The following is a 19,369-nucleotide window of genomic DNA, read 5'->3' as shown; positions in this document are numbered from 1 at the left end:
AATCAAAAGAGACCAAACTTTAATTTATTTATTTTTTGAAGTTTTCACAAATATGGGTTCATAAATAATTCAAATCTAGGATTACGAATCATGATATTGAATGCAAAGTTGAAGAATCACAAGAAATTGACCTTGGTTTTGGATGCTTTGAAGTTTGATCGCGTTAAACTATGAGAGGATGAAGTGAAGGAGAATAGTGAGGACGGTCTTTGGAAGGTGTTCTTAGATATGGATGGGTGAGAGATCCTTCAATTAATTTTATTTGAGGGACACTCATTGGTGTCCACTAAGAATTTTTTTTGAACGATCCGAACTGTCAATTTTTCAAGTCTTCATTCATAGATCATCAATGCAAAAAAAAAAAAAAAAAAAAAAAAAAAAAAAAAAAAATCATAAATCATTAAGTCATCTAATTTTGCTTTACATATTATAAGTTGTATCGTTTGATTATCAAATGAAGTAGAGATTTTCTCTCATCTTTCTTACTCTTTATCTGGGCATTCTTAGAATTCAACATATTAGAGGTGTAGTTCTATCTTTTATTCCTAATTTCGGGTATTCTTAGAATCAACAGAATTAAGATTGTTCAAAGTTATCACTTCGTTCGTTTTCGCTGCATCAATTTGCGAAATAATATTGTGAATTTGATTGTCATTATTCATTCTCGGTTTTCTGGTAGTGGTTCTCATTAATGCATTTGGTACCTCACTTCCAATGACAATTTTTCTGTTAACTCTACTTTAGCACCTTGGTCCATGAGGGACGTACTTTGAAGTGGAAGTAGAATTTTATTTGGCAGCTTGCTATTCCCACCTAAGGTGAAGACTTTTCTTTGGGTTATGGGGTCATAAAAAGTTACTTGTTCAAGAAGTGTTTCTTCAGTGGAATCCATTGAGCATCTATTCAAGGATTGCAGAAGGGGTTTTGGTTCCTCTATGGAGAATAATAACTATGATATGATGGGTTTTGGTTAAGAATTTACATTCTAAAAGAATTGTAGTGCATGGTTTGCCATGGTATCAAGTTTGAGTTTTTTTTTTTAAATTTTATTTTTTGCGAAAAGAAAATTCCTTAAAAATCGTATAAATCAAAATTGAATTCTTTATTTACAAAGAAAAAAAATTATCAGTTTTGGAAATTCAATTATTTTTCAATCATCATTTTCCATTTGGGAATAAAAATAAAATCCCAATTTATAACTTCCGGCATTTCCTACCACAATTTCGACTGATGAAGTCACTGCACTAACTTGTAACGCACAATTTCAACCCAACCAAACAAAAAAGAAAAAAGAAAAGACTTGTAACGCACAAAACTTGCGGTATGAGTTTCCATAGCTATGTTGTAGACGTGTGGGGCAGTGAAACCCTCTTGGACCGCCACCCAGTCACCGACCCCATCATCATCGAAAACTCTCTTTCTGTCTATTTATACGAAATTGGTAATTGTTTACAAAACCAAGGGCTGCAAACAAGAGACCAAAACCAGGGTCTTTTTAAGGAAACAAAAACAGTTCTAAAACCTCGGAAATACTTTCTTTCATCATATTCCAGAGAGAGAGAGAGAGAGAGGGTAAATAAAAAAATAAAAAAAAAGTAGGTCCTCGCTTCCCTTTTAATTCTCGGGGGCACAAACACAACAATCTCACGCCTCTCTCTAGCTTCTCATCCGATCTGTGACCTGTATCAGCTACAAATTCAGATACCCATCTGCTCAAGGCATCAGAATTTCCAAATTCTTGCTCTTGATTTTTCATTTTTTTTTATTTTTTATTTCTGCTTGAACTCAGTGCCGTGCGCTGGTTTTTAATCATGGGGAGTTGGAGAGGCCAACAAGGTTACATTTCTTCTCAACAGCACATTCCCTGGACTAAACCACAGAACAGAAAGCCGCCACAGGGTATATATATTTATAATTTGAAGTTTTTTCATGAGCACTGGTTTGTAAGTTTGTTGAAGATTGTTTCTTTGAGGTGGGTTTTTAGTTTGGGAAATTGGGTTCTTCTTTGATTTTCTTATGGTTATCTCTGTTTGTGTTGTTTATGAATTTGGTTCTGTTTCTTGAGCCGCTGAGTGGGTTGAAGTTTGTTTGTTTTTGGAATTATGCATATGGGTTCTACCTGATTTTTCTATTTGCTTTGTATAACTATATACCGGCTTCTTTTGTCTCTACAGAACAAAGTTTCATGACAAAAAGTTTTACCAACGGGGAGAATTTTTTTATTAAGAAAAAAACAATCTTATTTGAGTAGGAGACTAATGGAGATATATCATTGATTGAGGTTTTAGAAGTTAATTAAGAAACAAATCTTATTTTGTCTCAAAATCTCGCCACTTTTGGAAATAAAATAAGGTGGTTACTCTTATAAGTCTTAATAAAACCTATAACCAGGAGTTTTTTCTGAAATCTACCAGACAGCAGAAGATTTCTCAAAGAAAAATTTTCTGCTTTTTTCCATATCAGGGGGAGCAGTAGTGGTTTTGGTAAATCCCTCGCCAACTGTAGTTAACCTTTTAGTTTCTTTTCCCGAGCTGGAGCATGTGTGGTTCTGTAAAGATGGCTTCATTGTGTATAGAAGTTTTACACTATGAGGTGAGCTAGGCTGTTATGATGGTAGAAGTTCTTTGTTTTGAATGATTACCCTGTTTGATTTTGTCACTAAAACAGAGCGGTGTTCGAATTAGTTGATATTTGTATATGTGTAGATTTTATTGCAACGAATATGGTTTTTGGCAGGGCTTTATACATTTTTGTTACCGTGTTCAGTTGCTTGTGTACCTGGGAAGTGTAGCTTCTAATATTTGAACTGCGAGAGTTTTAATTTGCAGAGTATTGTTTTATTTTTGTTAAATTCACGATTTCTAGCTGAAGCTATGTTGCAGACTTGCAGTGGCATGTTTGGTTTTGGAAATAAGGTTCTTGCTGATTGGTTAGTTTAGCTGTTAATGTTAACTTGATATGGATTTTCAATTTTGTAACCCGAAAAAAAAAGGTGTGAAAATGCTGTTGAAATCGCGAAAAGCACGACAGTTGTCTTTTCGGTTAGATTCCCATTGTCGTTTTTCTGTTGGATTTTCCTTTAAATGTTACAGTGATATGTACGGTTTTAAAGAAGGGTGACGACATTTTTCGTTTGGAAATAAGTTTCTTGCTGATTTGGTTAGTTTAGCTGTTGATGAAATCGCAAACAAATTTGTCTTTTTCGGTTAGATTTCCATTGTCTTTTTCGGTTAGATTTCCTTTGTCGTTCGGGTTGCCCTCTATATATATTTATAGCATTACTTTTCGAGTTTGTATCATATTTCCCTCTCTGTGATCCTTTATTGCATCTGTTTCCCAGGTTGCATCATATTTCCATTTCTGGGATCATTCATTCCATCTCTTTCCCTTTCAAGGAAATTGGGATTCTTTCTTCTATTTTTGTTTACTTGTTAACCAAATGTAGAATGTTCTGTAGTTTTATGATGATTGAATTGACAGTTTTATTTGTTTTCTCTTACCAGATAGTTGGCAGTTCAGTGTGCCGCACTGGGAAAGGAAATTCTGTTTGATTGTTGGCTCAGTTCCATGGGGAAAACTCATAGAAACAAAGAAGTATATGTATCTCTATGAAAACATCGTTCAGTGGAATGATTCTGCTGGTGAAGAGGCATTCAACAATGCAAAAAACCGGTTTTGGGAGGAGATTAATGGTCTACACTGTAGCATATCGTTGCCGGATCCTGACATTTATATCGATGATATTGATTGGAACTCCAGCATTGATCCTGAACTGGTTTTGGATTTGGAAAGGGAGCCTAAACCCTCCGATGATAAAACCCAAGAAGATGCTGTTATTCTCGGCAATCCCCTCCTTTTAAATCAGTCATTTTCGTGCACCGGATGGGGTGATGAAGAAGAGGACTTCAAAAATAAAGAAAATCCTGAAAATTGGAATCATGGATGGAATGAGGATAATAAAGAAAATCCTTGGGAACCTGTTTCTGCTCAGAGTAAAGCAGCCGTAGGAGGATGGGATAACAATTGGGAGAACAATGCTAGTGAATGGAAGAACAATACTGGTGGTCCAAACAACATGTATTATAGACGAACTGATGGAGCTTTTGGGGGAAAGTCGGATGCAAATAGCAGGAAGAAAGAGGGTGGCAGTTGGTACAACTCAAGATACAAGACCTCAAGATTTAATGGCGATTACCATCAGAAAGATCGAGGGTGGAGGAACGGAGGGAGAAGGAACAACAGGGTTCATGTTGGCTATGAAAACCTGGCTTGAGGCAGTGGAACTTGGCAATGTCAGCAAATTTAAGACTGCAATGGAGTTGGAAGAAAACAGTTTTGTGAGAATATGTCGTACGTATTGTAGCTATTTTTTTTTTTTTTTTCTTTCGTTCTATTGGGCTGTTTATAGGGCAGGGTATATAATAGGTGGTACTATGAACTGGGGCAAAAGTTGAGCAAATTCTATTAATTCAGTTTGTATGTGTTGCATTTTGGTCATATGTTGATGAGAACTCGCCTGAGATTTTGTAGGTAGCCTGTGAAATTAGGTTACTGTCCATATCTTAGGTGATATGTTCGTTGATTGTCAACAAAAAATGTATAATCTGATCAGAATGTGATACTTTCTCATGAAATCTATGCAGTGTAAGTAAATGTAATACTTCTTTTGTTCTAAGTGCCTTCAGCCATAATTTTCTTTTATTCTTTGCTGACAGAAAACAAAAACAAAGAAAACACGAAAAAGCCAAAGTTTTCTTTTATTTTCTTGTAATCAGGAAGATTTTAGTTGGAGTGGGAAAAAGGAATTTGATGAGAATAGCGACGTTTGGGTTGATGAGTTTTTTTATTTACACGTTTATGTGTTCTCTGGAAGTTGTCGTTGTCTTTGTTCTCTTGTTCCAATGCCTTCCTTTTTTCATACTTTGTCCCTTGGTCAATATTCATATATAAAGAATTGGGGAATGCCAACTTCCCTCATTCATCATTTTGGGCGGAAACATTTTACCCCTACTCATGGTTCTCTCACTTTCTTAAAGTAATGGATATTGGGGGTGGGCATTTGATTCGAAAAATTTGCATACCGATCATATCGAGTTGATGGTTTGGTTTAATTAAATTATTATTTTTAATTAATAATGGATATCGGAATTATTCCAAATTATTTTTTCCGAGTGTTTACTGACACATGAGTATTGGAATGATTTCAATTCCACTTTTTCTATGTTTACTTACACACACAAAATAAAAAATCACGAGAGTTCCATAGTAAAATCCATAATCAAACGCCTTCAAAATTAGGAATTAGATCAGCTAGAAAGAGTCGTTGATTCAATTCCAAATTCTTAAGTTCTCCAATTTATGACTTCAAATACCACTTAAAATTGGTACATAATTGAAATTTAAATAAATATTTATTCCATTATTAAAATACATGTCTAAATCTTGAGGTTATTCCAGTATTTTTTTTAATTTATAATTTTGATAAATAAGTCATATTAATAAGGTTATGTTTGGCAATGAGCATGTGAAATTGGAAATGCATCCATGTACTTGGAATTGATTAGTGTCCAATGTATCGGTTATTGGTAGAGATTTTCATTTACCGAAAATTCGATACAGTTAGGGCCAGTTTGGCATTGCTGTGCTGTGAAAATAATCGCTATCAGATTTGCTGTGAGAGAAATCAGCTGTGAGAAGAATCTGTTTGGCGTTTGGTAAACTTTTTGTTAAAAGTGTTGTTGGTATGGATTCCCATATAATCAAAAAATGATTGCCGCATAATCATTAAACCTAGCATATCTTCAAAATTGATTTATGCATAATCAGAAAATGAAAGCACCTTATTAGCTGCTTTCCCTAATAGCTTTCTCTCACAGCAATTTTTAATAATAAGTTATTTTCTCATAGTTTACCAAACGGATTGGGCTTTCCAAAATTTTTAAAAAATCACTTATCACCCCAAATAAGCAAATACCAAACAGGCACTTAATGGGGTTGAGATCTCTCATGAATCGAACCGACCTAGTTGGCCGTACTAAAATACAAAGTATAATTTAATTAAAATTAAAATTTGAAAATTGGTGGTTACGAAATCGCCTTGAGTTAGTTAGAGTTTGAGGCTTTGAGCCCATTTACATGGTTTCTTTATCCGGAAAGGCTTTTTGGGCAGGCATCAGGCCTCTTTCTAGCAGAACCCATTACTAAAGAATCCACCAGAGGTCCATTGTCAAAAAACCCCGACCCAAACCAAGTCCCAGAATAAGGTTTGTAAAATCTGAAGACTGAAGAGGACGGAGGGGAAGAGAGCGAAGCTCGAGCAGGGTAAAGGGTTTCTGACATTTCTGTACTGTCTCCTTCACACATTGCACATAAACTGTTCGTTTATAGGTCTCACTGAGAAAAAGGGGGAAAACTGCGCTAGGTAGTTTTGTTTTTCAGTAAAGTGCCATGACTATGGAGGAGGATAAACCTTCAACAACTGTAGCAGAGCCATCTGTTGCAGCAGTCCCAATTGCTCCAGTTCGACCTCCCGTACCGAGGCCGCCGGCGCCACAAAATGGTGAAGCGAGGGCGAGTACGAGCGATTCCGATTCCGATTCGGCGGGTCCTCCCCGAGCCACCGGCGTTTCGGGTGCCGAATACGAAATATCGGAAGAGAGCAGAGTGGTGAGAGAGCGACAGGAGAAAGCAATTCAAGAACTGTTGATGAAGCGCCGTGCTTCTGCTCTTGCTGTTCCCACTAACGACATGGCTGTGAGGGCTCGTCTTCGGCGGCTCGGCGAACCCATTACTCTTTTTGGAGAAAGAGAGATGGAGAGGCGAGACAGGTTGAGGATGATCATGGCAAGGCTTGATTCGCAAGGCGAGTTGGAGAAGTTGTTGAAAGTTCATGAGGAGGAGGAGGCTGCCGCTTCTGCTGCATTGGAAGATGGTGATGATCAAATGGTTCAGTACCCTTTTTACACTGAAGGATCCAAAGCTTTGTTGAATGCGAGAATTGACATTGCAAAGTACTCCATTAAGAGGGCAGCTTCGCGGCTTGAACGGGCTCGAAGGAAGAAGGATGACCCAGATGAGGATATGGATGCAGAGTTGGACTGGGCTTTGAGGCAGGCATCAAGTTTGGAACTAGATTGTAGTGAGATTGGGGATGATAGGCCACTTTCTGGTTGTTCTTTCTCACATGATGGAAAACTGCTTGCCACTTGGTATGGTCTCTTTACCTCTCTTTTTTGGTGTCTGAATTGTAAATTTAGTTCATTGCTAAATATGATAATTCATGGTTTATTTCCTGCTATTTGATTTTTGATGACTATAGCCATCTTGGGTTGTAAGGTAAACATATGATTATAAGTGAAAAAAAAAAGTTTCAACCTTTTAATATTATTATGCTAACTACGTATTTTTATGATGGCTAGCCAAGATTTATTGCTTTGCTAGTACTATAGATTTTGTGAGACTTATTGTATATAGAAGAGGTTGGACTAATTTTCTTGTGTTGCTTTACCTTTCTCAGTGCTATAAGTGGAGTTGCCAAGTTGTGGAGCATGCCTGAAGCAAAGAAGTTTGCCACCTTGAAGGGACACACAGAGCGCCTGACTGATGTTCAGTTTTCTCCTGTGCATAACCTCGTAGCAACTGCTTCTGCTGACCGTACTGCAAAGTTGTGGAACACTGAAGGATCTCAGCTGGTGACATTTAAGGGTCATTTGGACCGTCTTGCACGTATTGCCTTCCATCCATCAGGAAAATATTTAGGTACAACTAGTTTTGACAAGACATGGAGGCTATGGGATGTAGAAACTAGTGAAGAGTTGCTTCTTCAAGAAGGTCACAGTAGGAGTGTCTACGGGATAGCATTCCACCCTGATGGATCATTGGTGGCATCTTCTGGACTGGATGCACTTGCTCGTGTTTGGGACCTCCGTACGGGTAGAAGTATTCTTTCCTTGGAAGGCCATGTCAAGAAAGTGAGACTCTAGTTTTATCTTTTATATTTTTAATGCAATTAATTTTCATTATTTGTACACGTTTCATTCAATTATTTTAACATTTGGTTATCTTTCAGGTTCTAGCACTCAGTTTCTCAGCAAATGGCTATTATTTAGCCAGTGGGGGTGAAGACAACACTTGCAGGATATGGGATTTAAGAAAAAAGAAATCCATATACATCATTCCAGCACATTCCAATCTCATATCACAGGTCAAATTTGAGCCTCAAGAGGGATATTTCTTAGTAACTGCTTCGTATGATTTGACAACAAAGGTACACTACTTTTTGAGAACCATGATTTCTAAATAGAGAGTGAATTTGGAGTTATTAATATTGATTACCATTTTATTGGTTCATATCTTGATTATGCAATATCTCATCTTTGCCAGATATGGTCAGCCCGAGATTTTAAGCCTGTCAGGACGCTCTCTGGACATGAAGCAAAAGTTACTTCTTTGGATATTGCAGGAGGTAAGTTTCCTAATCAACGGTTATGCATATTCTTTTGATTATTACGTCCTGTTTTCACCCATTTAAGTATGCATGGACTTTTTGGTGTAAGAGGCATAGTGCAAAGAATAATAACAAATGATTGTTTTTTTTTTTTTTTTTTGGGGGGGTGGGGGGGGGTGGGGGTGTGTAAGTGCAGATAACCACTGTACCAGCTATCTTTGTGTACTATCCGATGTTCTTGTCATCATATTTTGACTTCACCAACTTAGATCTTGGTATTACGGGTTAACTTAAGGGTATAGACCTTTGTCAGAATAAAGTGAGAAACTGTAGTACTGGCCTTCTACCTGTCCTTGTGGTTAAGTGCGCTTGCACTAACTCCTAGTGGTCTTGGGTTCGAAGGAGGTTGGTACTACATTCTCTACAAAACCCAAAAAAAAGAAACTGTAGTTGATTCTATTGTTTCCTTGAAGCAGGTTTATTGCTGTCATCTTGGTCTTGATTGATTATCTCATTCTATATTTCATTGATGAGAAGAATATATAAATGAACTCCCTTAGATTACATTGTTTTGATACAAAGAATGATAACTTCAAACAGTATTGACTCACCAAGATATTTGCTTCACTTGAAGACATTACTCGAAATCCCACAGTTTTAAGAATTTCTACTTCAACCCCACTAGGTGCAATTTGTAGTTGTATCCTTACGGAAAACCCTAAATACTCTATTTCCCCCTTTATGTGTAAAATATATGAATATCTCTGTGCCGCCTAGCCTTTCTAATTATGTCCCATAGACCCTGTAGTAATTTCCCTTACTCTTTTCTTTTCTATCCTTCTTGGGTTTTTCTTGGAATAAATACTTTTTAAAAGTTTTTCTTGCCCTGCTTGTGGTTTTCTATTAATTCTGAAAGTAAAAGTGCTCTTTTAACCTGCTTGGATTTCTTGGAGTGACTACTTGTTATCTAATTGCTTATGTTGTTGCTGATGGCAGATGGGCATCAAATTGCTACTGTATCACATGACCGAACCATCAAACTGTGGTCCAGCAGTACCAATGAGAAGGATCAGGCAATGGATGTAGATTAGGAACTCCTCAATTCTCCTTAAAACTACAAAAGATGAAAGTGTTGGTCGATCTTACTTGGGAATACATGGATTATAGTGAGACAGTTCATTCAGGGTTAAAGGCTTGGTTCTAGTTCAAAATCGGAAAGTTGGTTCTAGCTGTAACATCATAAGGTACATGAGATAATGTCTCTAACAACTTGAAAGACATCTAAAATGCCTCTTTTATTAGCTGCTTCAGATGGAACCCTTGCTGACTGGTAGATATTGGTATTCAAATTTTTTATATTATAAAAGTTGTGAGGCTCTGTGCTGCCAGTGGAACAGTGTTTAGTCACGTAATCTTAAATGCTGAACTTTTGACTTGAAAGCCTTTTTTATCCTCTTTGTTTGTCTTTGGATTATGTTTTAAATTAGCTTGAATAAATGAGAATTGGATCATCGATAAGCAAGCAAAGAATAGATGAGGAGTTGATGACAAAGGAGAGAAGCAATTAATAAGAATCTGGACAGTAGTCAGAGAAACACCTCAAATCTAAGTTAAAGGAAGATTTTATTTTATTTTCTTGCCATAAATTTCACTCTTCCTACCTTTATTATAGTCTTGTTTTCACTCCTATATTAGTTTGGGGTACTGAGCTTCATACAATCTTCTCAGAGAGCCATGGGAGCCATTTCGACTAACCCTTCGTTCTCCATGGCAATAGCTCTCATGGTATCTGCTCTACTTATTTGTTCCCTTTCTCTCTTATACAAGCTGATCGTAATGGTGGCTTCAGTGTGGAGCTTATTCACCACGGGGTACTGAGCTTCATACAATCTTCTCAGAGAGCCATGGGAGCCATTTCGACTAACCCTTCGTTCTCCATGGCAATAGCTCTCATGGTATCTGCTACTTATTTGTTCCCCTTCTTTCTTATACAAGCTGATCTTAATGGTGGCTTCAGTGTGGAGCTTATTCACCACGACTCTCCCATGTCCCCTCTCTATAATCCTTCATAAACACTGTCACAACGTGTGAGAAATGCTTTGCAGCGTTCCATTAACCGTGTCGATTTCTTGAGCAAAATTTCATTCCTTTCAAACATGCCTAAATCTACAATAATATCAGACATGGGTGAATATCTCATGAAAATATCAGTAGGTGCACCTCCTTGGGAATTCTTTGGCGTTGCAGATACAGGTAGTGATCTTACCTGGACGCAATGCATGCCTTGCACCACTGTTACAAGCAGAAAGCACCGATCTTTGATCCGAAAAATTCCAAAACTTATGCAGAAATTTATCGTAGCTCAAGCGAGTGTCAATCTGTGAATGGAACTTCTTCCCTTCCCAATGCAGAAGTTAGTCACTACACAGTTTCTTATGGAGATGGATCCTACAGCAAGGGAATTCTAGCCACAGAAAGTCACTTTTGGCTCCACTACTGGCCAACCAGTTTCACTCCCAAAAATGATCTTTGGTTGTGGACAAGACAATGAAGGCCTCTTCAACAAGAATGGATCAGGCATGATCGGCCTCGCATGTGGATCGGTGTCTCTTATCTCTCAAATGAGTTCTTCAGTTGATGGGGAATTCTCCTACTGCCTTGGGCAGGCCTTTTCAAGACTCAACTCTTCAAGCAAAATGAGCTTTGGCAGTGAAGCTGTGGTTCCTGGTGTCATGGTGGTTTCTAACCCCTTACTTCTACAAGACCGAAAATCTTTTTATTATCTAAGGTTGGAAGCAATGAGTGTGGGACGTAAGAGATTGCAATATAACGGTTCACTGAGCTCCTCATTTGCTCCAGCAGAGGGCAATATTATCGTCGATTCCGGGACTACGTTGACATTGCTACCAGAAGACTTTTACAATAAGCTGGAATTGGCAGTGAGTAAGGCCATATGGTTAAGACGTGCAAGTGATCCTCGTTGCTTCCTAAGCCTTTGCTACCGGACCAAATCTGGTGCTATCAAAGCTCCGTTAATTACTGCACATTTCGCTGGTGCAAATGTGAAGCTGACTGCAGTGAACACCTTCTTAAGATTGTCAATGGACGTTGTCTGCTTTGCTTTCAGACCTATTAATCAGAGTGTCGCTGTCTTCGGCAACATGGCACAAACGAATCTCTTGATAGGCTATGACCTTAAGAAAGATACTGTTTCTTTTAAGCCTACTGATTGCACCAAAAATGAATTTGGTGTCATAGCATAGTGTAGTATTGTCCCATAGCACAATGCCGCAAATAGACGACATAATGCTGCACATTTCAACTTGTCATTTCATATATAGATGCATAATGTCAACCAATTTAAGCATAATGTTGATTTTATCAAAAAATAGAAAGCCATAAAGTTGCAAATCAGTAAATGTAGGTAAACATTACAATATTATTCCCACATAAAAAAAACAAATTTACAATATTATTCATTAATAATTTGGCAGTCTTGCCTAGTGATTGATTACCCTAAGAGCCATGGGTTAGCATTCCAAGACAATTTCAAACCTGGCCAATTTTTCTCATCTTCAAGGGCCAAAATACAAATCATAACTCTAAATTTATCTCATTGTGAGATCCTTTCTTTAAAATAATATAAACAAATATAAATTGGAACCATCTTAAGGATGTCAAAACTTCAAATCACTCATTTGTATTTTAACTCAAAGATGTACTCTAGCATCTCTGGCTTCGACCCACTTACAGGAAATAATACAGTACAACATGCTTCCTTCACCAAAAAGGAAATGCGCGTGGATAGTCCATGAACGTTAATAAATTAGCCAAAAGTATTGCGTCCCTTCCGCATCACTTGTACCAGCCAGCAAGGAAAAATCTCAGCACGAAACAGAAGCAGCAAGCGATGGCCTGTTGCATGTAGGCATTCAACAATTGCAACATTTACAAATTACACAACTAAAACACAAATATGATCACAGAATATCAATAAATTGTCCGGCATGCACCTTAGCATGCATCTTAACTAAAACACCAAAGAATGCAGTATATTTTCAGACAATATGCCAACTGTTCACTAGGTTTCCACCTGGAGACATAAAACGCTAAAAACCATTCTTAATAGATGGATATATTTTGCCTAAAACAATCGACTAAGATTTAAACCCCAGGGGATAGCTCAGGTGAGGAGGTTAGGATTGGAATATCTCATGGGATTCAATCCCACCCCAATGTACCAAAGAAAACAATCAACTAAGATTTAATCTCAGAAAATTGGGGTGAAATACATGGATCCTTAAGCTGCTGGCTTCTTACTTTTTAGTAACCAATCTACTTGGGTAGGTTTTATACTTACTAGATTTGGAGCATGACTGACATGGCATAATCATGCCAACAGTATCAACTTATTGTCCAAATGGTGACAAACGATAACACTCACATGTGCAGGAAGTATTTACAAGTTCAGCTGGATCTTTCCCCATTTAGCCTAAGAATGCAGGTCATAGGCTTTTGCATACCACACAAATATCTTGTGGTGATGGAGGTGGACTCAAGATTACATGCAGTAAATATGCAGGTTATAGGGAAAAAAAAAATGAATAAATAACCTGGAAAACTAGAAGATAGATGCAAAGTGACTTCTCCGTCATCCTGCCAAATCGTCTTAGAAAAAAGTTTACAAGTGTCCCATCATTTGTCCCAGTCAGCAGTCCAGTGCCAGGATCAAACCTGAGAAGTAAAAGGAAAGATATTTATAGTGATCATTCTCTATGATGCCTCCAGCAGTTCCTAATCATAAGTTAGAATTCACACAAAATTACCTAGGAAGACGATGCCGTGGACATGGAACAATGCCAGCAAGCTGAAAAGAAGGTAACAAAAGGTGAGGTACATGTCATGAATTTTAGCTGTCATGTATGAGAGAGAGAGAGAGAGAGAGAGAGAGAGAGAGAGAGAGAGGATTATATCAAACCTGGGGCAGTGACAAGAGAAAGTTCAATACTTGAGGGGCAAAGAAAATCAGGAGTGTTTCACTGAAACCAAAATTCAAAAGGATAAACAAGAGTCAACCATCAGGCAAACAACCAGGTTCACTTTAACATATTTCTCTTGTAAGAGGAAACATCAGGGAATGTCAGCTTTTAAAGGTGATTGAGGGTGACATTATATCCTAAGCAACAGGATAAACAACCAGGTATTGGCAAAATGAAAAAAAAAAAAATGGAAAAAGAAAGAGAAAGAAATCAATTGAAACAAGAGCGACTGACAATCTTATAAGTTTCCATCTATGGCATAGACTTGAAGAATAGAAAGCAATATTAGGTTCCTGAATAAAGAAAGGCAAGGATTTTCTAGGGTACCAAAAACAAGAATTTTCGCCATGATGCCTTTTATTTATGCAAGATTGGGAGTTCCAGTTAAAAAATTATGTAGGTAACAAAAACTTAGCACAGGATTGCAAGCCATAACTAAAATATGCAAATTAAGGTCCCACATATTATTAGTATTAAAATGAAATTGAATGATAAGGGAGAACACACCTAAAATGGCCTAAAATCCCAGCTACAGCCATCGTCATCCCAGCAAAGTATGTGTATGTATCTCCAACAAAAGCTGAAGAAGGATACCTAAAATAAGGAGAAAGGAAATGGTAAATATTTATGAAAGACGAGAGCCATAAACATAAGCAACTCAGTAAAATAATACAGAAAGCAACTCACCAGTTGTAAGAGAACAACGCCAATGAGGTGGCTAATAAGGGTTGGACAAGATATAGAGAGAATGCATGTGCCATCTTATACTCAGAATCTGCAGATGCTCCAATTTGCATGATATTGTGTATTAAAATCTGCAGATCAGTAGCATGTGTCATTTTTATAACAGAGCTGGAGGGCCAGTGTTTCACAAGTCTTTATACTCACAGCAGATGCAATGACAACTGTCTGCCCAACTTCAAGACCATTCAAGCCAGCATGAATGTTGATGGAGTTTGTACAGAAAACCGCCAAAAGTCCCATGTATAGCTTGTACATCCATCCTACATGTATAAAAGGAACATAAGATACAAATTCATTTCTCACTTTCTTAGAGCTATGCAACTCTTTTTATGAGCATACCTAGATCCAAAACCTCTAGCCCAACATATGGAATAAGAGGCTTTGGTATGATGATAGTTGTATGTCCAGCATAGGCCATCAGCAGAGGTAGAGCTGCAAAGGATGGCAGTAGTAGTTTCCTGCGCCCCACAATTAGAAGAAAACACATAGGAACTCAGTTAATTTGGAGAGCCATTTTGAAGCTAAAATATTTTGCAAATGGTATAAATATCTAGAAATAACTGGATACTCACACCCTCCAAGGTATATCAAGAACATCATCTACAAATCCAAGCAATACCATAAAGCATATGGATGCTAATGCTGCATTGTACTCGACTAGCCACTGCATGATTGAAATGTTAACACTTTAGTCTTCCACCATCCAAACAGATGGCCACAATTTACAAACATGAAATTCAGTAGAAGAAGCCTTAGAAGGTGATACAAAAAGGATTGAAGTTCATCATGTCAGAAAATCAAAGAGTTGCTTCTCCAGATCAACTTGCATCCACTCCTACTAGTGCCATCATCAATCTTCATCCACACCTCAAAACCATCTTGGCTCTCATATCAGTTGTCAACTCATTCTAACTCTAATTCCACAATGTCAGTACTTCTAGTGTATCCTTTCTTATTTTGCCTCTTCTAGTTCATTATTTTCATTCCAGCAGTCCTCATTACATAGTAACAGTACAAAGCATGGTTATTTTATGCTTATCCTACAAAACTCTACATTAAAAGTTGTAGCATTCACTGCCCTCAGCAACATTAGTTGCAAAATAATAATAATAATAAACACCGGTTCTCACCACCATATCCTCTACTGTAATCCATTCAATATTCCCCAGACCACATCATCACCAGTGGGGCCAGCTCTTCCCCATGACCATTACACCATGGCTTAGGAGCCCAAACAAATTAAAAGTCCCCATGTATTTACTGTTTAATAAAAGCTAATTTTCCTCTTTTTTTTTTTTAATTTTACTTTTGTCCTTAATGCGCTATTTAAATTTTCCCACACTATACAATAGTTTCCATATATATTACAAAGAGGAAAAACAGCCCTTTCATCCTTTTTGTCTCTTGTAAATTATCACAATTGTTATTCTTTTAGATATTCTTTCACATAAGAAAAATCGCTACAGTAAACCTTTAATCTACATTTCCTTTCCTCTTTTAGACTCTTCTTTCAAATAAAAGATTTAGATAGTCAAGAAACATAACATTATCAATTGATATATTAAATACCACAGGGTCTTGCACTTTTAGGCTCTAGTTGTTGACTTTAATCACCACCAGCACCATTCCCTCCAGCCTACCATCATCACAAACCACACTAAGCTAAGGAGCCCTACTACAGCAAGCATACTCACCGCACCACCATGGCTCCATTGAGATTGGCTGTGATCTTATTATGCATTTTGATCTCCCTACCCCTCAATTGGTGGGAACAGTTTCTTCCCTAATGCCTTTAACTATGTAAATAACTACATTTAAAAAGTAGGCAAACAGATAACAAACAAACAGGAATTCTCATGTTTCACCAAAAGCTAATAGTTTCACCTCTGAGCAACTTACATTTGAATCTGCAGTGAAGTTGAAATACTGGAATAAGATTCCCAAGACCAAGAAAACAATTCCAACAACAATACCCAATGACTCAGGCCTGCAAAACCCAAATGGAACATTAACTATAAAAGATTAGTTAGGGGTATGAAACATCAGATTAATATAGTAGACTATTTACATTTGGAAAAGAAAAAAGAGGATCTTCTCCATTGCACACTTCATAGTATTTGGATTTTGCATTTTCTAGAACAAACATTCTGAAATAGAAATCAAGATTTCTCACTAAAATCAATTTCTAGGGAATACAAAAGGAAAAACCAAAGAAAAAACTATGGATGATAATCACTGTGCCTTAATTGTCCATAATCACTGATGCTGCAAATCATCAAACTTTCCATAAACAGCAGTCTAAATAATGATCTCCAAAGACTCAGGAACAGAGATGAAACAATTGAGCTGCAAATTTAGCATGCAGCATACGTTCTGCTCTTAGAGATTGGAAATGGATAAACTTAAATATGAAATAGCTCACAGCTATATAATAAAAATGACAATTCCAATGCATGAAGCAGAGTAAGTCATTTAATATTCAGCCAGGATAGTATTTAAGAATTAAAGACAATGCCCAGTACAGGAATTTGGTTAACAAAAAAGAGTATAACAAAGGCCAAGTTGATAAATTTGATTTAAAAAATACCAAATCTTGAACATGCTTGATTCATAAGCATAGTCAAATCCTTAATGTAACACATACCCAGTTCATCAATTCAATCAAAAACCAATCCTAGCACATACCCAAATCATAATTTCAATGAAAAAAAAACCTTTATACAGATAACTAAAATATCTTGAACAAAGACTCACACTTTGACAGTGCCCTGCGGGGTACCCTTTTTGTTAATGTCATAACCAAAGAGGTTGCGCCTGAGAACGTATCTGGAAGCCACGGGGATCATCTTAACGGTGACGAAGAACCCGGCAAGGCTGAGAGCCGCATTGATGAGAATCGATTTTCGAAGCTCATGTTCGATCTTGTAGTGATAGAGGATGAGGTAAAAGTATGGGACTGCGAAGAAGAGGGTGAGCTTGAGAATTACACCTGACTTTGGCGGTGCAATTGGCGGGTCTGTTAATGGAGGTTCTTGGGGTTTGGGTCGTGTGGTGGTCTCGCTTGGTTTGGTTTGTGCGGACGAGTCTGTTGAAGCTCGCTTTCGAGCTGCCATGGCTCTCTCTCTCTCTCAATATTGGTGTCTCTGATCTGAGCAATGTAGTCTTCTCTTCTTCTCTTTAATTTCTTATTTTCTTTCTTTTATTGAAACTCTGCGTTTTGACCCGGCGAGTCGTGACTCAAGACTGTCCAGTTACGTTCTTTGTTGTCGTCATTGCTCCAATAGAATTCTGCCACCTCATCAGAAAATTGGGCTAGAACTATTTTCTATGCCTCCGTTTGGATGCGGGAAAATAACTCGGAATTTAGCTAAAAGTCGGGAATTTAAGAGAAGAAATTGACAATTCCCTTGTTTGGCAACTTAAGCACGAAATTTATTAAATGACGCGCGGAAAAAATCATGGAACTTGAGGCATCAAATTCCCGAGTTTAATTTCCACCAAAATAGACGTCATTTCACAATTTCCATAGTGCGGGAATTCATATTTTCCATGGAGCCAAAACTTAAATAAATAAAAATGGGGTGTACTGAGTAATTTTAAATTTTACTAAAATTCAGTGGGGTGCAAAGAGCAAATTTTGGGGTGCCAATAAAATCACCAATTATAAAATTCTCACCTAAAATTTCAGATAATATTTCGGGTAAAGTTTTTGAATTAAATTTTCGGATAAAATTTTCGGTTGCCACGGGTCCATATGTTGTTATAACATTCAGATCTCAAATTTCAGATAAGATTTTTGGATAAGATTCTCGGTTGCCACGTGTCGGTATTTATTATAAAATTCTAATGTCATATTTCAAATAAGATTTTCACCCTCTAAAATTGCGCCACGTGTCATTTTTATCTTCTAAATCCCTCTAAAATTTCAAATATGATGCTCCAAAGGTGTTCGAACCTGATCCCATGAATACGGCATTGACAAGAATTTATGAAAGGTCCATGGGAGCAAATGGACAACTAATAGAGCACGAACCGTTGATTAAGGACGGTCGATACAACAACCCTATGATTGACCGTTATCAGGAAATGCAATCTTCTTATGTTCACGAGAGACGTCAAGTTGACTTGATCGAGCACTTATGGGAGATGAAAGGCAATCACGGGGGATGCTCGTGATGGACACTCAGCATTCGAAAACTTGGTAGCTTGGAAATACTTCTCCATGTCCCAAAACAAATTCTCTAGTTCTTAGCACTTCGTTTGCCAACATATGCCTTAGGCTCATGCACTTTGATCTTTGTCATCATTGAGCCCTCTTGGCTCAAAGTCATGCCACTCAAAGAAAGCTTCACCACGCCTAGTTCGATCTCCACCTCCTTGAGCTTTCCACCAATGGCCTCTACTAAGCCATCAATATCACCTAAAACATAGGCGACCTTCCTTTCCATCGAAGCTTTCAACTCTCTGAACACTTTTTCGATTTCTGCCATCTTAGCATTAAGATCCTCCATTTGGGTGACCACACATTCTGTCTCATCACCACTCACCGTACCAAGGAAATTTTCTAACCATGTTACTCTTTCTTTCAAGGAATCACTACTTCCAGCCATTCCTTTCTAGCTTTGCCATTTTAAGATTGTTCCTTGCTCGAAAATGCTACTCTTCCACGGATCCTAGGGGATAATCCGCACTTGAACTCTACTCAAACTTAATAAAAAATGTGACTAAAGCACTCTCTAATACCAATTGTAATAGGGGTGAAAATGCCTTTAATTTTTCGACCTTTGCTTGGCACTTAGACTCCTCCTAAGTCATCCTTCTCGCACCTCCAACTCATGAGGCTTCAGATTTCACGCAGCGTAACAAGTGAATGCCAACACACCCAAGCAAGACTTGTCTAAATAGGAAAACTCACACAATAAACAGGAAAACTCACACATAATATACAGGCAAAGTTCTCAACCTTCTATCGTTTTCTCTCAACAGAAGGATTACAAGCTTCTTACTTTTGTTGGACTACCACATCACTTGGTATCTCAACTCAACATTCTCAAGGTCTATTTATAAGCATAAAACGTGTAGATGGCATCCCTGTCTACTAGGCATTGTTGGTAGCCCTTAGGTCTGCCACCTAGTCTTT

The 19,369-nt window shown here is 37.6% G+C and overlaps 3 protein-coding genes and 1 pseudogene across 3 annotated transcripts; 3 read left to right on the top strand and 1 right to left on the bottom strand.

Annotated features, from left to right (window-relative positions):
• Positions 1-1,456: 1,456 nt before the first annotated feature.
• On the top strand, positions 1,457-4,675 carry LOC110770274 (uncharacterized). Its single transcript, XM_021974372.2, has 2 exons — positions 1,457-1,899; positions 3,504-4,675. Exons 1-2 carry the CDS (start codon positions 1,812-1,814, stop codon positions 4,271-4,273), a joined length of 858 nt encoding a protein of 285 aa, XP_021830064.1. The 5' UTR covers positions 1,457-1,811; the 3' UTR covers positions 4,274-4,675.
• Positions 4,676-6,246: 1,571 nt separating this feature from the next.
• On the top strand, positions 6,247-9,899 carry LIS (WD-40 repeat family protein / small nuclear ribonucleoprotein Prp4p-like protein). The gene is made up of 5 exons (XM_021974338.2): positions 6,247-7,208; positions 7,517-7,970; positions 8,069-8,266; positions 8,383-8,464; positions 9,443-9,899. The coding sequence occupies exons 1-5, from the start codon at positions 6,448-6,450 to the stop codon at positions 9,535-9,537; spliced, it is 1,590 nt and encodes a 529-aa protein (XP_021830030.1). The 5' UTR covers positions 6,247-6,447; the 3' UTR covers positions 9,538-9,899.
• Positions 9,900-10,035: 136 nt separating this feature from the next.
• Positions 10,036-12,314, top strand: LOC110770273 (aspartic proteinase CDR1 pseudogene; annotated as a pseudogene).
• LOC110770243 (uncharacterized) lies at positions 12,115-17,412 on the bottom strand. The gene is made up of 11 exons (XM_021974339.2): positions 16,984-17,412; positions 16,129-16,216; positions 14,802-14,893; positions 14,569-14,687; positions 14,374-14,489; positions 14,173-14,300; positions 13,993-14,079; positions 13,425-13,485; positions 13,273-13,313; positions 13,060-13,180; positions 12,115-12,361 (listed from the first exon to the last, which is right to left on the bottom strand). Exons 1-11 carry the CDS (start codon positions 17,340-17,342, stop codon positions 12,302-12,304), a joined length of 1,272 nt encoding a protein of 423 aa, XP_021830031.1. The 5' UTR covers positions 17,343-17,412; the 3' UTR covers positions 12,115-12,301.
• Positions 17,413-19,369: the final 1,957 nt, after the last annotated feature.

This window comes from Prunus avium, chromosome 7 (genome assembly GCF_965620075.1).
Source record: "Prunus avium chromosome 7, drPruAviu1.hap1.1, whole genome shotgun sequence".
Lineage (NCBI taxonomy): Eukaryota > Viridiplantae > Streptophyta > Magnoliopsida > Rosales > Rosaceae > Prunus > Prunus avium.
This window is presented reverse-complemented; position numbering and strand designations above follow the sequence as displayed.

Excerpts from the sequence above, each read along its gene's own strand:
- LOC110770243 (XM_021974339.2), bottom strand. The coding sequence starts at position 17,342 with ATGGCAGCTCGAAAGCGAGCTTCAACAGACTCGTCCGCACAAACCAAA. Across the intron at positions 14,894-16,128 it reads ACTTCACTGCAGATTCAAAT|TGGCTAGTCGAGTACAATGC; the intron begins GTAAGTTGCTCA and ends TCAATCATGCAG. Across the intron at positions 13,314-13,424 it reads TTCTCTTGTCACTGCCCCAG|CTTGCTGGCATTGTTCCATG; the intron begins GTTTGATATAAT and ends CCTTCTTTTCAG.
- LOC110770274 (XM_021974372.2), top strand. The coding sequence starts at position 1,812 with ATGGGGAGTTGGAGAGGCCAACAAGGTTACATTTCTTCTCAACAGCAC. Across the intron at positions 1,900-3,503 it reads GAACAGAAAGCCGCCACAGG|ATAGTTGGCAGTTCAGTGTG; the intron begins GTATATATATTT and ends TTCTCTTACCAG.
- LIS (XM_021974338.2), top strand. The coding sequence starts at position 6,448 with ATGACTATGGAGGAGGATAAACCTTCAACAACTGTAGCAGAGCCATCT. Across the intron at positions 7,209-7,516 it reads GGAAAACTGCTTGCCACTTG|TGCTATAAGTGGAGTTGCCA; the intron begins GTATGGTCTCTT and ends TACCTTTCTCAG. Across the intron at positions 7,971-8,068 it reads TGGAAGGCCATGTCAAGAAA|GTTCTAGCACTCAGTTTCTC; the intron begins GTGAGACTCTAG and ends GTTATCTTTCAG.